The 17,965-nt window shown below is 40.2% G+C and overlaps 1 protein-coding gene across 1 annotated transcript; it reads right to left on the bottom strand.

The window, feature by feature from the left end:
• Positions 1-16,694: 16,694 nt before the first annotated feature.
• On the bottom strand, positions 16,695-17,645 carry LOC306655306 (olfactory receptor 4K17-like; the record flags this gene model as incomplete). Its single annotated transcript, XM_079129684.1, has 1 exon — positions 16,695-17,645. One exon carries the CDS (start codon positions 17,643-17,645, stop codon positions 16,695-16,697), a length of 951 nt encoding a protein of 316 aa, XP_078985810.1.
• Positions 17,646-17,965: the final 320 nt, after the last annotated feature.

Raw genomic sequence — 17,965 nt, 5'->3', positions numbered from 1 at the left:
TGGGTAAACATGAATTATACAAAATTGGTTAAACTATGATGAATTTTTATCAACTTTAATCAATTGTTGAGAGTAGGCTTTGGACATTTTTGTTTATAACTTTCAGTCTGCGCCTCCTCCTTGGAGTTTTATCAATCTTATTCCCATATTTCAGCTCTGTGATTAGGGGCCTACATAATTGAAATTGTTAGGTCTTCCTGATTTATTGACTGCTATCTTAGTGTGAGATGACCTTCTTTTGTCTCTGGTAATATTTGTTGTCCTGAAATATACTTTTCATGTTATTAAAATAGCCATGGATGTTAACATTTCTTTTGTGTTAACATTATGTGTATTTCTATTCTTTCATTAATAATTTTGGTTTTTATGGAAGAGACTGTCCTTTCCATATTGTGTGTTATTAGTACCTTTCTTGAAAATAAATTGACCAGAAGTGCCTCAAATTCTTTTGTGATCACTATCCCATCCCATTGAGCTGTGTGTCTCTTTGTATGCCACTTCCATGTGTTTTGATTCATACTTATTTGTAGTAGATTTTGAAGTCAAGTAGTGTGATGCCTTCAGCTTTGTTTGGTTTGCTCAAAATTGTTTTGGTTCTTCGGGGTCTTCTTGGTTAAATAGAAATTTTAATATATTTCTTTTCTAATTCTGTAAAAGAAAAAGCCTTTGGATTTTGATTGACATTGTGTTGAATCGACAGATATCTTGAAGAATATGGACGTTTTAGCAAGACGTTTTGCAATCCATGAATGCTGGATATATTTATATTTTTTAATTGATCTGGTAATGTTTGAATTTCTTCTAATTAGTTGTACATGAGAGTAGAATGCATTTTGACACACTATTCACAAATGGAGCACAAATCATTCCTCTGGCTGTAGATGGTGCAGAATCATACAGGTTGTGTAATCATACATGTATAGAGGGTAATAATGTTCATCTCATTCCACCACCTTTCCCACTCCCACACCCCTCCCCTCTCCTTATTCCCCTCTGCCCAATCCTTTATTCTTCCCTACTCCCCACAATTATGGAAGAGCATCTGCTTAGCAGAGAAAACATTTGGCCTCCGGTTTTTTCGGGGATTGCCTTATCTCACTTAGCATGATATTCTCCAGCTCCATCCATCTGCCAATACCATAATTTCTTTCTTCTTCAAGACTGAGTAATATTCCATTGTGTATATATACTACAGTTTCTTTATCCATTCATTTGTTGAAGAGCATCTCGGTTGGTTTCATAGCTTAGCTATTGTGAATTGAGCTGCTATAAACATTGATGTGGCTGTGTCACTGTGTCTCTCCAGCATTGTATGAGTGTACCTTTTTGTGCCTTCACTTATTCTCAACAAAAATTCTTCAGCTCTTCAGTTAAATTTATACCTACATATTTTACATGTTGTAGTTACTATAATTGAGATTGTTTTCCTTTACATTTTTATGTGTTTACTATGTGAAAACACTACTAATTTTATATTCTGCAATACTCTAGAATTCAGTTATAAGATCTAAGATTTTCTTGTGATCTAAGATTTTCTTGTGAAAGCTGTAGGGTTTTTTTTTATACATAATGTTATGTAATCTGAAAATGAGATGATTTGACTTCTTTCTTTCAAACTTGGGAACCTTTTATTTCTTTTTTACTAACTGACTGGAGCTTCCACTGCTGTATTTGAATAGCGGTGGTAAGACTGGGCATACTCTTCTTGTTCTTGACGAGCAAAAAGTTTTAAGCTTCACCAAGTGATGGCCTTGTCATATACGTCCTAATTTGTTGGACTTTGGTCCAGAAAGCACATTGCATTTGTTAAATGCTTTTACTGCATGTATGATATGATCGTATGTTAATTTTCACTTTAATTCTGTCATTATGCCTTATCCCATTTATAGATTTGCATAGGTTGGAGTATCTTTTCTTCTTGGGATAACTTGCTTTGTTATGTTGAGTGGTAGATTTAGTGTGCTGGTAAATTCAGTTGGTATTTTCCTGGATATAGATATATCTATGTTCCTCAGAAATAGTAACCTGTAATTTTCTTTTATTTCTGTGTTTTATTCTGACTTTGCTAAAAGGATAATGATGCCCTCTGAAAATGAGTTTGAAATATTCCTTCTTGACAATTATTTTTTTAAGAAATGTTTGAGAAATGACAATATTTTTTCTAATAAAATAATTCTAATAAAAGAATTCAGCTATTGGAGGACTCAGACCATCAGGTCCAGAGTTTCTCCAATGTCAGATGTTCTACAACTGATTCAATCTCCTTAATTACTACTGGTCTGGTCAGATTTTCTATTTCTTCCTGGTGATTGTTAGGTTGGATTCAGGCAGATGGATGAGAGGGAGCAGGGCAGCAGGCACCTGCGTACGTACTGTGGAACATCAGGCAGGCCACTCCGCCAAATCACGACCAATCAAATGCTGGCAGATAAACCCTGCCGGCCCCTTGCACCCACTTGTCACTCAGTGGGACCCCCAGCCAGTTCAGGACTATAAAGACCCAGGCCAGTTGGAGAATTCCACGCCCTCTACCCTGGCCTTCACCCTGGAGGTCTAGTGAATCTTGCTGGAGAGCCAATGCCAATAAAGTTTTGTTCAGCCGCTTCTGGTCTGACTCCTTTGTGGCCATCCACATCCGACCTTACATTTCCAAAACCCGGGAAGGGTCTTTTGATCTTCCTCATCAGGAGGACATCAGCCTTCTCCCTCAGATGGACCAGGAAACTCCTTCACCATCCTTTTCTCTTCATTGGGCCGACAGGGTAAGTTCCCTTCCTTATATCCCTTGGCCTTTTCTACTGGGCTCTGTCCTAAGTTGCCTGCGACACAGAACCCTGCCCGGTCCATTTGGGCACTGGCAGACTGTGAAGAGGTTCCAGGCTCTGACTAGCCCCTCATTCCGTTCCAGGCCCGAAGGCTAAGAAGACGTTCTAACCTTTGGTCTGCCGGCCTTCCTTTTCTCTGATGATCACAACCAGGACTTGGGACGCCTCTTCCTGCTCCTGTCACTCCTGGGTAATACTAAAAGGTCATGGGAAATACTGGGTCCTCCCTAGACCCCAAGACTTCTTTGGGCTGTCTGTACCTTAATTTCACTAAATTAGGACTTGCCCAAAACTCACGCCAGCCATAAGCAGGTGATCTTTTACTGGACTGTGGCCTGAACTCAGTATGTTTTGGATAATGGCTCAAAATGGCCTCCGGAGGGATTCTTTGATTTTTAAAACCTCACTGACTTGGGCAATTATTGTCACAGGAAAGAGAAATGGTCAGAATTACCTTTTATTCAGGATTTTTGGGATATACGAGCTCGCCCCTCCCTTTGTTCTACCTGTTCTACTGACCAAGTTTTCCTCGCCAGAGATGTTCCCAAACCTCTCCCCCATTGTTCTCCTGCTTCTTCTTCCACGTTTTCAGATCTACCAGAACTGCTTTTGGCTCCACCTCTCTTCTTCCCCCTCCTTACTCAGGCCAGACTTCCTCCTCCTCTTCCTCTCCTCCCACAGTTATAACTCGCCCCTTCCTCCTATGGCTACAGCTCCTCCTCCTCCTCCAAGCCCTCTCCCTCCTCTTTTTCTCCTCCCCCAGAACTTCCCTCCACCCACTCAACTATCTCTTCCCCTATTTTCGCTCACACCGGATCCCATCAGACCCTCCCACCGCCCAACCCCAAACTGCCTTGTCCCCTCTGGGAGGTAGCTGATGCAGAGGGCATTGTGAGTCCACGTTCCATTCTCACTCCAGGATCTTTCCCAGACTGAGAAGCATCTAGGGTCTTTCTCTACCTATATTAAGACATTTAGATAGCTTTCCCAGATTTATAATCTCACCTGGCATGATGCTCATGTCACTCTTTCTTCCACTCTTACCCCAGACGAATGAGCCTGCATCCAACAGGCAGCACAGGATCATGCTGATCAGATCCACCTAATGGACACAACCCTACCCACTGGGGCAGCAGCAGTCCCAATAACCAAACCAAACTGGGACTATCAAGAAGGTCAGCAGGGCCACCATTACTGCACTCCCACGGTCCAATATCTCATAGCAGGCATGAAGGCAGTCTCCAATGAGGTGGTAAACTTTGATAAACAGAGGGAAATTACCCAGGATCTGAATGAGAATCCACCTTTACTTCTTAACTGCCTTACAGAGGCCCTTACCAAATATACTAAATTGGATCCTGAATCTCCTTCTGGGGCTACAGTGCTAGCAACCCACTTCATTTCTCAATTGGTCCCTGATATGAGAAAAAAGTTCAAATGAGCTGAGGAGGACCCTCAAACTTCTCTCCAAGATCTGATGAAAATGGCCTTCAAAGTCTATAATGTCCAAGAGGAATCAGTCGAATTGGCCAGGCAGGCTCATTTACAGAAAAAGGTGACACTCCAGTATTAAGCTTGATAGCTGCCCTGCAGCCTGCAGTTCCAGCAAGAACTTCAAAGGGGAACCAGCAATCCTCTCCACCAGGGGCTTACTTCAAGGGTAGACATGAGGGACACTGGGCCTGCTGTCAGTCCTGGAATTCAACTGCCTTCCAGAAGGGACCACGTCCCAAAAAGCCGAACTTTTTGTTCTCATTAGTGCCTTAATTCTATTCAAAGGTAAACAGGTTAACATCTATACAGATTCCAAATATGCCTTCTTGATTGCTTACTCACACTCGGTTCTTTGGAAGGAGCATGGATTCCTAACCACAAAGGGGTCACCAGTGGTCAATATCTCCCTAATTTCTAAGCTCTTAGAGGCATTTCAGCTGCCATTCCAAATTGCCATCATACACTATCAAGGACATCAAAATTCTTCAGATCCTATAACCATGGGTAGTAACAAGGTGCATGCTATAGCACTGGGCCTAACAGCAAAGTCCTCAACAGCCCCCATCCTATTCCTATCCACTATAATTATACCTAAATATTCTTCACAGGAACAGGAGGACCTAATAACCCAGGGCAGCCATTTCAGGGATGATAACTGGATCTTCCTGGGAAACCAGATTGCCCTTCCCAAGCAGCAAGCTTACAGCTTATCGATGGACATTCATAACTGTCTTCATATTGGCCCTAAGTCTCTTCTGTGGTTTCTCTAATCCCTCTTTCACTTTCCAGGAATGAGATACATTCTTGAGCAGATCCACTCTGCTTGCCCGGTCTGCTCCACAGTATCCTCACAAGGGGTCATCAAACCCAAGCTCCAAACACATCAGATTGAGAGGCCATCAGCCAGGTGAAAACTGGCAGATTGATTTCACCCACATGCCCAGACACAAGAAGCTCTGTTATTTACTTATCTTGGTTGATACTTTTTCAGACTGGATAGAAGCCTTCCCTACCCCTAGGGAAACTGCAGACATCATTGCCTCCATCAGCATTGAGCAGATTATTCCCAGATTCAGACTTCCTGCATCCATCCATCCAGACAACAGTCTAGTCTTCACCTCTCAGGTTGTTCAACTAGTCTCCAAAAATCTCAATATCTCCTGGAGACTCCACATTCCCTACCGACTCCAATCCTCGGATAAGGTTGAAAGGGCTAACGGCATTCTCAAGGATCATCTCACTAAACTTGCTGTTGAACTTAGACTTTCTTGGCCCAATCTCTTTCCATTGGCCCTTACCAGAATCTGGGCAGCCATTACAGTCCCCTCAGGCCTCAACCCCTTTGAGCTACTCTATGGGTACCCTTTCCTAATCAACCAAAACTTCCCAATCACCCCTTCTCCTCTGGCATCTTATCTCCTTACCACACACTCTTGCACAAACTCCTAAGGGAACATGCAGACTGCTACCTTCTAGCGCCTTCCACAGCCTCATCTCCAGCCGAACTGCAAACCAAATCAGCCATCATTCTTCTTCAACCAGGCAGTGCAGTTTTGCTTCAAGAATTTCATCCTCAATCACTGGACTGGATCCCACACAGTTACACTCACCACCCCAACTGTGGCCAAACTTCTGGGCCACTCCCATTGGTGCCATGTCTCCTGCCTTAAAAGAGCACCCTTCTAGGATACACAGCTACTCAGCCCATGTTAATCCTTTCTCATGGCTTACTCTGATACGTCAAGGTCTTCAACTTCTCAATCTCTCCAGAGTCAATAACATCTCAGATTGCTTTCTCTGTGCAGTTTTGGACCGGACCCCCTGTAACAGCTGTTCCCATGAGTACCCCCCTTAACACTTCCTCAACACCTCAAAGAACCCCCTCTTCACCTTTAGAGGGAGTTCCTCCTTATCACAACTCCTCAGAGAACTTTGCTTACTGATACACTTCCTCTACCTTGGTACCTTGCAACCAAACCATATGGGTCTCTTCTCCAATGTTTGCTCCTCCAGGATTCTTTTTCTGTTGTAATGTCACTCTGACAAAAAGTTAGGTTCCAATATGCCCTTTGCTTTCTGTGCACCCCCCACCTTAGTTCTTTAGTTGACGCTATATAGTAAAGTGAATTAATCTGACTTGCTCAAAATCCCATCCCTAGGGTGAAATGGGTTGTTTTCCTACTGGTGGTGGTTGGACTTTCCCTAACCTCCTCACTCACTGCCTTCAGGTTGAGGGCAGGAGAACTCAGTTACTGGGTGCAGTCACTGCCACCCTAAGGCTATAATACCAACTCCAAGAAGCAGTAGAGGCATCTACTGACAGCGGACAAAGGGGGAACATGTAGGTTCCTAAAAGAAGAATGCTGCTACTTCGTCAATGAAACTGGATTAGTGGAGAAAAACATCAAAACTCTCAGGCATCTGAGTGAAAGACTGAAGAAATAACAGTCAAATGACTCTTGGCCAGGATGGTTGAACTCCACTCTTCTCGCCTGGCTGACCTCCATCCTCACTCCCATATTAGTGATAGAACTACTAATGATTGCTCCCTGTCTCCTCAGGTTTTTCCAGAGCCTCATAAATGAGGTCACCAGGATAACATACAACCAAATGCTTTTGCACACTTATAGCTGCCTCCCCACCGAACTGGCACCTGAACCTTACCTTCCCTACCACACCCCCTAATAAGCAGGAAGTAGCCAGATGGACTTCTGCTCCCTGTATCACCAAAAAGTCTGGATGTTAGGTTGGATTCAGGTGCATGAACGAGAAGGAGCGGGAAGCGGGCAACCCCCGCATGCCCGGCAGAACATCAGGCAGCCTACTGGAGCCAAAGCACAACCAATCAGATGCTCGCAGATGAACCTTAACGGCCCCTGGCACCCACTTGTCACTCAGCGGGACCTTCAGCCAATTCAGGACTATAAAGACCTAGGCCAGTCAGAGCCACGTGCAGATTCCCTGACCCTCTACCCTGGCTTTCACCCTGGAGGACTGGTGAATCATGCCCAAGAGCCAATCCAATAAAGCTTACTTCAGCAGCTTTTGGTCTGACTCCTTTTTGGCCACCCGTATCCAACCTTACAGTGATTTGTAGGATGTATCCATTTCTTCTAGATCATACACTTTGTGGGTAACACTTCTGCATAGTGACCTTCTTTTATTATCCTTTATATTTCTATGTTATAATTTGTAATGTCTCCTCTTTCTGCTTTTATTTATTTGACTTTCCCAACTTTTTCTAAGGGTAACTCAAGATCTCAAGATTTCTGTTTTTTTTTTTTTTTTTTTTTTTTTTTTTTTAATTTTCCTTTCAAAAATTACCTGAGTTTGCTGATGTTTTCCATTGTTTATCTAGTCTGGACTTGAGTTTCCTCTTTGATCTTTCATTCCTTCCACAAACTGAGGTTTTTGTTGTTGTTGTTGTTGTTGTTTTCTAATTCCTTTTAGGTGTTGCAGTAAGGTGTTTAAGAGCATTCTTATTTATTTATGTTGGTCTTTATTGTTAAAAAAAATTACTTCTTAAATTCTATTTGTTGCATCCCTTTAGTTATAATATTGTGTGTACATTTTGTTATTTTTAAAGTATTTTCAAAATTTCTTTTTTGTTTCTTCCTTGACCCATTAGTTGTTTAGGCTCACATTAGTTATTTTCCAAGCATTTTTCAGTTACATGAAGTTTCTCTCTTATTTATTTCTAGCTTCACACTAATGGGTATGGAGAATGGGAAATTCCCAAGATAATGAGGCCTGAGAAAAACAAATAAAAATGAAGACCATGCACTGATGGCCTTCTTCTCCCAAGACAAGTGTCTTCCAGGTGCCGGCTGCAGACAGGGAGGTGTTTTATCACCCTTAAAAGAAACAGGCTCTAGGAGGCGTTAATCTCCTCCAGGGTAAATCCTCTCCAGGCACTGCCCACAGACCTTTGACCAAAAAATACCCTCAAATTTCTGAGTGCCCAAGAAAACTGATATGTTCATTAGACCACCCCTCAAAATAACCTATATAAACCTAGTCCCTTTCTTTGTTTCTACCAGGAAACTGAGTCCAATGCCATTTCATCCCTGTACCCTCGGTTCCTGTGTGATACTTCATTCCTGAATAAAGAACTGAGCTGATTTGTGGAGTTTGCACTTGTCCTGGTCTCTTCTTTTGTGCTCACACATACCACTTTGGTTAGATTGAATAACCAATATGATTTTTTTTTTTTTTTTTTTAGTATTGCTTTGGCTGTTCTGGGTCTCTGATTCTTCCAAATGAATTTAAACTTTGTTTTTCCTAGTTCTGTGAAGAATGTCACTGGTATTTTGATGGGAATTACATTGAATCTGTATATTGCTTTTGGTAATATGAAAATTTTGACAATATTAATTCTGCCTAACCAAAACCATGGAAGTCTTTCCATCTTCTAACATCTTCTTTAATTTCTTTCTTTTTTTTTAAATTTATTTTTATTGTAAACAAATGGGACACATGTTGTTTCTGTTTGTACATGGAGTAACAGCAAACCATTTGCATATTCATAAATTTACATAGAGTAATGATGTTTGATTCATTCCATTATTTTTTCCTTCCCCCCCACCCCTCCCACCTCTCTTTTCCCTCTATACAGTCCCTCCTTCCTCCATTCTTGTCCCACTCCCACCCCCCATTAAGTGTCATCATCCGCTTATCAGTGAGATCATTCCTCTTTTGGATTTTTGAGATTGGCTTATCTCACTTAACATGATATTCTCCAATTTCATCCATTTGCCTGCAAATGCCATAATTTTATTATTCTTTATAGCTGAGTAATATTCCATTGTATATATATACCACAGTTTCTTTATCCATTCATCAATTGAAGGGCATCTAGGTTGGTTCCATAGTCTGGCTATTGTGAATTGAGCCGCTATGAACATTGATGTGGCTGTATCTCTGTAGTGTGCTGATTTTAAGTTCTTTGGATATAGGCCGAGGAGTGGGATAGCTGGGTCAAATTGTAGGTCCATTCCAAGTTTTCTAAGGAATCTCCACACTGCTTTCCAGAGTGGCTGCACTAATTTGCAGTCCCACCAGCAATGTATGAGTGTACCTTCTTTCCCACATCCTCTCCAACACCTATTGTTGCTTGTGTTCTTGATAATCGCCATTCTAATTGGGGTGAGATAGAATCTTAGTGTAGTTTTGATTTGCATTTTTCTTATTACTAAAGATGGTGAACATTTTTTCATATATCTGTTGATTGTTTGTACATCTTCTTCTGTGAAGTGTCTGTTCATTTCCTTAGCCCATTTGTTGATTGGGTTTTTTGTATTCTTCCTGTAGAGTTTTTTGAGTTCTTTATATATTCTGGAAATTAGTGCTCTATCTGAAGTATGAGTGGCAAAGATATTCTCCCACTCTGTAGGCTCTCTCTTCACATTGCTGATAGTTTCCTTTGCTGAGAGAAAGCTATTTAGTTTGAATGTATCCCAGTTATTGATTCTTGCTTTTATTTCTTGTGCTATGGGAGTCCTGTTAAGGAAGTCTGATCCTAAGCCAACAAGGTGAAGATTTGGACCTACTTTTTCTTCTATAAGATGAAGGTTCTCTGGTCTGATTTCAAGGTCCTTGATCCATTGTGAGTTGAGTTTTGTGCAGGGTGAGAGATAGGGGTTTAGTTTCATTCTGTTGCATATGGATATCCAGTTATCCCAGCACCATTTGTTGAAGAGGCTATCTTTTCTCCATTGCATATTTTTGGCACCTTTGTCTAGTATGAGAAAATTGTATTTATTAGGGTTTGTGTCCATGTCCTCTATTCTATACCATTGATCTACCTGTCTATTTTGGTGCCAATACCATGCCGTTTTTGTTACTATTGCTTTGTAGTAGAGTTGAAGTTCTGGTATTGTGATACCCCCTGTTTCATTCTTCCTGCTAAGGATTGCTTCAGCTATTCTAGGTTTCTTATTCTTCCAGATGAATTTCATGATTGCTTGCTCTATTTCTGTGAGGTACGTCATTGGGATTTTAATTGGAATTGCATTGAATCTGTATAGCACTTTTGGTAGTATGGCCATTTTGACAATATTAATTCTGCCTATCCAAGAACATGGGAGATCTTTCCATCTTCTAAAGTCTTCCTTAATTTCTTTCTTCAGTGTTTTGTAGTTTTCATTGTAGAGATCTTGTACCTCTTTGGTTAGATTGATACCCAAGTATTTTTTTTTTTTTTGAGGCTATTGCAAATAGAGTTGTTTTCCTCATTTACCTTTCAGCTGTTTCATCGCTTGCGTATAAAAATGCTGTAGATTTATGCGTGTTGATTTTATAGCCTGCTATTTTTCCTGAATTCATTGATGAGGTCTAGACGTTCTCTGGAGGAGGTTTTTGGATCCTCTAAATATAGAATCATGTCATCCGCAAATAGTGACAGCTTAAGTTCCTCTTTTCCTATTGGTATCCCTTTAATTTCTTTAGTCTGCCTAATTGCTCTGGCTAGAGTTTCGAGGACAATGTTGAATAGAAGTGGTGAAAGAGGACATTCCTGTCTTGTTACTGTTTTTAAAGGGAATGGTTTCAGTTTTTCTCCATTAAGAATGATGTTGGCCCTGGGCTTAGCATAAATAGCCTTTACAATGTTCAGGTATGTTCTTACTATCCCTATTTTTTCTAGTGTTTTCAGCATGAAGGGGTGTTGTATATTGTCAAATGCTTTTTCTGTGTCAATTGAAATAACCATATGATTCTTATCCTTAAGTCTATTGACATGATGGATTATGTTTATTGATTTATGGATGTTAAAGCATCCTTGCATTCCAGGAATGAACCCCACTTGATCGTGGTGCACAATTTTCTTAATATGTTTTTGGATATGGTTTTCCAATATTTTGTTAAGGATCTTAGCATCTATATTCATCAAGGATATTGGTCTAAAATTTTCTTTCCTTGATGTGTCTTTTCCTGGTTTGGGTATGAGGGTGATATTAGCTTCATAGAATGAGTTCGGTAGGGTACCCTCCTTTTCTATTTCCTGGAATATTTTGAGAAGTATTGGAATGAGTTCTTCTTTGAAGGTCTTGTAGTACTTGGCTGAGAATTCATCTGGTCCTGGGCTTTTCTTGGATGGTAGATTTTTAATGACTTCTTCTATTTCATTGCTTGATATTGATCTGTTTAAATTGTGTATGTCCTCCTGGTTCAGTTTGGGAGGAGCATATGTCTCTAGAAATTTGTAAATGTCTTTGGTAGTTTCTATTTTGTTGGAATACAGATTTTCAAAGTAGCTTCTCATTATGTTCTGTATCTCAGTGGTGTCTGTTGTGATATTTCCTTTTGCATCATGTATTTTAGTAATTTGAGTCTTCTCTCTCCTTCTCTTTGTTAGTGTGGCTAAGGGTTTGTCTATTTTGTTTACTTTCTCAAAGAACCAACTTTTTGTTATGTCAATTTTTGAATAGTTTCTTTTTTTTCAATTTCATTGATTTCAGCTCTGATTTTAATTATTTCCTGTCTTTTACTACATTTGCTGTTATTCTGTTCTTCTTTTTCTTGGGCTTTGAGCTGTAATGTTAGGTCATTTAATTGTTGACTTTTCATTCTTTTCTGGAATGCACTCCATGCAATGAATTTTCCTCTTAGTACCACTTTCATAGTGTCCCAGAGATTTTGATATGTTGCATCATCATTCTCATTGACCTCTAAGAATTTTTTAATCTCCTCCCTGATGTTTTTTGTTATCCATGTTTCATTCAATAGCATATTATTTAGTCTCCAAGTGTTGGAGTAATTTCCTTTTTTTACTTTGTCATTGATTTCTACTCTCAATCCATTATGATCTGATAGAACACAAGGCAGTATCTCTATTTTTTTGCATTTCCTAAGGGCTGCTTTGTGGTATAACATATGGTCTATTTTTGAGAAGGTTGCATGTGCTGCTGAGAAGAAAGTGTATCCGCTCGTTGATGGATGGAATATTCTATATATGTCTATTAAGTCTAGGTTATTAATTGTGATATTAAGTTCTATGGTTTCTTTGGTTGGACTTTGTTTGGAAGATCTATCTAGTGGTGACAGTGGTGCGTTAAAGTGGCCCAGAATTATTGTGTTGTGGTCTATGTGATTCTTGAAATTGAGAAGGATTTGTTTGATGTACAGGGATGCACCATTGTTTGGGGCATAAATATTTACTATTTTTATGTCTTCCTGATTTATGGTTCCCTTAAGCAGTATGAAATGTCCTTCTTTATCCCTTCTGACTAACTTTGGCTTGAAGTCCACTTTATCTGATATAAGGATGGAAACCCCCACTTTTTTACTGGGTCCATGTGCATGGTAGGTTTTTACCCATCCTTTCACCTTTAGTCTGTGGATGTCTTTTTCTATGAGATGAGTCTCTTGCAAGTAGCATATTGTTGGGTCTTTCTTTTTAATCTATTCTGCCAGTCTATGTCTTTTGATTGATGAGTTTAGGCCATTAACGTTCAGGGTTATTATTGAGAAATGATTTGTATTCCCAGTCATTTGGCTTATTTTTGGTTTTTAAGTTGGCTTGGTTTCTCCTTTGAGTGGTTTTTCTCTAAGGTAGTTCCTCCCTTGCTGACCTACATTGTTGTTTTTCATTTCCTCCTCATGGAATATTTTGTTGAGAACATTCTGTAGTGCAGGCTTTCTATTTGTAAATTCTTTTAACTTCTGTTTATCATGGAAGGATTTTATTTCATCTTCAAATCTGAAGGTTAGTTTTGCTGGGTATAGGATTCTTGGTTGGCAACCGTGTTTTTTCAGAGCTTGAAATATGTTGTTCCAGGCCCTTCTAACTTTTAGAGTCTGGGTTGAGAAGTCTGCTGCTATCCATATTGGTCTCCCCCTATATGTAATCTGATGCTTTTCTCTCATGGCCTTCAAAATCCTATCTTTATTTTGAATGTTAGGCATTTTCATTATAATATGCCTTGGTGTGGATCTGTTGTGATTCTGTGCATTTGGTGTTCTGTAAGCCTCTTGTATTTGATTTCCCATTTCATTCTTCAGGTTTGGGAAATTTTCTGATATTATTTCATTGAATAGGTTGTTCATTCCTTTGGGTTGTATCTCTGTGCCTTCCTCAATCCCAATAATTCTTAAATTTGGTCTTTTCATGATGTCCCATAGTTCTTGGAGATTCTGTTCATGATTTCTTACCATCTTCTCCGTTTGGGTGACTTTATTTTCAAGATTAAATATTTTGTCTTCATTGTCTGTGGTTCTGTCTTCCAAGTGGTCTTGTCTGTTGGTGATGCTTTCCATTGAGTTTTTTATTTGGTTTATTGTCTCCTTCATTTGATGGATTTCCGTTTGGTTTTTTTTGAAAATCTCTATCTCTTTGTTGAAATGATCTTTTGCTTCCTGCAGGTGCTTTTTCAGCTTATTGGTATTATCATTCATTGCCTGCATTTTCTCTTATCTCATCCTTTGCTTCGCGAATCATCTTAATCATGTATAATCTGAAGTCCTTTTCTGACATTTCTTCTAACATACTGTCATTGGATTCTATTAGTATAGAATCTAGATTTGTTTGGATCATTTTCTTCCCTTGTTTTTTCATGTTGTTCATGTATCTTCCCCTCTAGCGCTGCAGATCTTGGGTATTGCAGATTTTCCCCTATAGGCTTATAGTGGCCCTATAGGTTTCCAAAACCCTTTCTTTATTAGCAGTGCCCAAATCAGACACTGTGCAATCCTAGACCAAATAGCCCCTATGGGGACAATAACATCATGTAAATAAGGGAGAAAGCAACTCTGAGGGAACAGGTAAACAGAAGGAAAAGAAAGCAAGAAACGTAAAGAAATGAAAACTTAAATTTTTTTTAAAAAAGGAGAAAAAAGAAAATCTACTGTATAATAGTCATATTGTAATGAAACCTCCCAGTGTTCAGTAGCCTGATCTATGAGAGGTACCTGAGAATGGGCTTCAAGCCTCCAGCAGGTGTCTCAGGATGGGATTTGCCCCACCCGAAGATCGGAGCTACGGCTTCCAGGATTATCCAAGATGGCTGCTCTGGCTTCCAAATGTGTTGGCAAATGGGGAGCTGCAGCTCAGGGGTGGACGTGGTCAACTGGAGGTCCTGGAGACAGGATGCAGTTGGTCCGGCAGGGGTCCTGGCGGTCGGGTGTGTTTGGTGTGGTTGTGGGATCCTGGCTGCCGGGTGCAATCAGTCGGTCTCGGAGTCCTGGCGGCAGGGAGCAGTCAGTTGATGTGAGGGCCCCAGAGGCAGGGAGTGATTGGTCGGGCTGAGGGATCCTGGAGATGTGACTCCATCAGTCTGGCCAGGGGTCCTACAGGGCCTGGCTGTTGTCTCAAAATGGTGGCAGCCACGTGTAATCAAACCTGCAGGTACTGTGACAGTGAACTTCCAGGCAGCAACAGGCAGCTGGTTCTCCACTGGCGGTCTGCGGTCAATCTGCTGGCAGCTGTCTGACGATCGGGAGGTGAACCTTGAGTGTTGGGTGATGGATAGGGGTAAGGCAGGTGATGGACAGGCGAGAGGCAGGCAAATGGCCCCAATATGATTTTTATCTTAAATTTGATAGAACTTGTCTTGTGGCCTAATATGTGTTTTATCGTGAAGATTGTTCTTTGTATGCTTGAGAAGAACATGTATTCTGCTGATGGATTGTTGTGTACATATTTGTTATGTGTTATGTCAATTTGTTCAACAGACCCTTATTGTTATTATCCTACATTCTATTTATAATTATGTATTTTAAGTGGATACTTTACATCGATCTGCATTAAACATTACAATTTCACTCCACCCCTTCCTATATTTTTTAGTTTTTGATGTCATAATTTAAATCTTTTTAAATGTTACCAATACCTTAAGAACTTTCTGGGGATTTAAAAATGATTTCAACCACTCTGTAAATTTGTTTTTAACAATTATTGTTTTTCTGATTTTTTGTAAAATTATATTATATACACAAGGACATGCTGAAGTTTCATGAGCTCCCTTAAAGCAATTTTTTTGACTTGTGTGCCTGATAGGTCATAGGTCTCCCATTTCCTTGGAGTTAACTACTGTGAAATTACCTACTTCTGTGAGTTCTTTTGTGGAGGTGTGCCTTCTTGGTTTTCCACACTTTGTTGTCTTAAGTGCAATCCCTGTATTTGCTGGAGCACTCACCTCTCCCAGACTTCACATGCTGCGTTCAGTGGGGAAAGACCTTTCCTATGTGGAATGCTAGGACACTGTCAGGTAGGATGGAACTGTTGTGGGTACCACGGGTGCAGTGTCGTATAGTTTCTATTTCCCTCTGTCAGCTGAAGTTGGTGTTGAGGAAGTTTACAGAGACCTTCAGTGATTGACAAGGTGGAACTCTGCAGTGGTGGTGATCGGGGTCTTTATGGAGATGGCTGTTAACATCTTTCCAGACTCCTTGTCTCCTATTAAGGATGTTATGACAGAAAAAAGTGCTGCTGGCACAGCATCTGGCTTCCCGGACCACTTGAGTTGATGGTGGTACAACTCTGATAGTTGGTATTCTTGAGAAGCGAAGAAATGGAAGTGAGAAGCACAAGCAGGTGTGGGCTACTACAGATCTGCATTCTCAGGAAGTAATAACAGTGATATCTGGGACCAGGCACTCCCATTGCCCACTGGCAATGGTATATGAGACACAGAGGCTTTTGAAGCAACCCAGAAGCCAGAGAGAGTTCTAGATTCAAGTCAGGGACTTTCTCAATATGGTGGCTGAGCTGATGTCTGGGCCACAGGGACATATACAAAAAATATTGCTTCTAAAATTCAGGGTTTGTCTTCTTTGCAATATATAACCTGATATTTGGAGTCAGAACACAGTTGTATGGAATTGAAATACTAAAGTCAGGAAGATGGTAGTAAGATTTCATTATATCAATGACCTGAAAGACAACTAGGCAAACTCTTATTTCAGTGGTTATAGGAAAAATAGGTGACTTGTATGGTGGAGGTAGATGGTGCAAGTCCCATTTCTGCTTTCTTAGAAGGCACCACATACAATTTGTGACTCAGACACTAATATAATTGAGAAAAAAAAAAAAAAAAAAAACAATGTTAGGCCCACACTGAGTGCTAAATCACTCAAAATATACAGAAAATTATGACAAATTATCTGGAGATTGACTTTATTTACTTTTCATTCAAAGTTTTATGACTACCTAGTTAAAAGGATGAGTGTACTTGACAATTGTTACAACTCTCCCAACATTATTTTAAACACCAATAACAATTTATCTATTAAATTTACATTCGAGATACTATAAGATATCTGGCTTGTACAATCTTGCTGTTTTATTTGCCTTTCTGTATATGACTTGGATATGTCTATTTTAAAAGAAATTTTAGAGATCTGAACAATACCCCATTTCTCTGTAATCATACTCTTAACCTAAATATTTTCTTTAGAATGCACAATAGCTCTCCAGAGTTTCCTCATAGCTGTCTTCATTTCTTTGTTTCGTAGAGTGTAGATAAGTGGATTTAAGATAGGGGTGACAATGGTATAGAATACAGCAAGGAACTTATCCACGGAGTGATTGTTGAAGGGCCAGACATAGATGAAGATGCATGGACCAAAGAAGATCATCACCACTGTGATGTGAGCTGTCAAAGTGGACCGGGCTTTGGACTGCCCAGTAGAAGAGCGCCTCCTGATGGTCATGAGGATCACACTGTAGGAGATAAGCAAAATAAGGAAACAACTCATGGAGAGCATGCCACTGTTGGCAACGATGACTAACTGTACAAAATAGGTGTTTGTGCATGCAAGTTTGCTAACCAGAGGGAGATCACAGAAAATGCTGTCCACTACATTGGGACCACAGAAAGGCAAATTCACAACAAAGGGTAACTGAAGTCCTGCATGAAGGAGACCTATTAACCATGGAGTAACTGCAAGCAAGGTACACACCTTCTTGTTCATAATGGTCATGTAGTGTAGGGGCTTACAAATGGCCACATATCTGTCAAAGGCCATGGAAACCAATAGTACCATTTCATTTCCACCCAGTAAATGAAGAAGAAATATCTGAGTGAAGCAACCAACAAAAGAAATGGTCTTCTTGTTTTTTACCATGTTCACGATCATTTTAGGAGTGGCAAAGGAAGCCAGGGTCATATCCACAAAGGAGAGATTGCCAAGGAGAAAGTACATGGGAGTGTGCAGGTGTGGGGTAAAAAATACTGTAACTATAATGAGAAGGTTACCTAAAACTGTTAACAAATAGATAATTGAGAAGAGTGCAAAGAGAAGAAATTCTATATCCTTGAAGCTGGTCAGTCCCACCAAAATGAATTCTGATACTTGAGTTTGATTTGATAGTTCCACAGACTTGATCATATTGCTTGCTCACAGATGACCTGCATAGAGAAAACAAGATCACTTACACCACAGAGTTTGCAAAGTTCTGGCAAGAATGGGGAGAAAAATGTGAACACCTGCCCATTGTTGGTGGAATATAAATTAGTACAGCCAGTATGATAAGCAATACAGAGGTTCCTCAAGAAACTTAAAAACAGCTCCACCATATGATCCAGCTATTCCACTACTGGGTATATATCCAAAGGAAATGGAAGGAAATGAAATCAGTATGTCAAAGACACATCTGTGCTCCCATGTTTATTACAGCACTATCCACAATAGCTAAGAGATAGAAACAA

This window comes from Sciurus vulgaris, assembly GCF_902686455.1.
Source record: "Sciurus vulgaris genome assembly, chromosome: 2".
Lineage (NCBI taxonomy): Eukaryota > Metazoa > Chordata > Mammalia > Rodentia > Sciuridae > Sciurus > Sciurus vulgaris.
The sequence above is the reverse complement of the archived record's forward strand: the minus strand, read 5'-3'. Positions and strand labels throughout refer to the sequence as shown.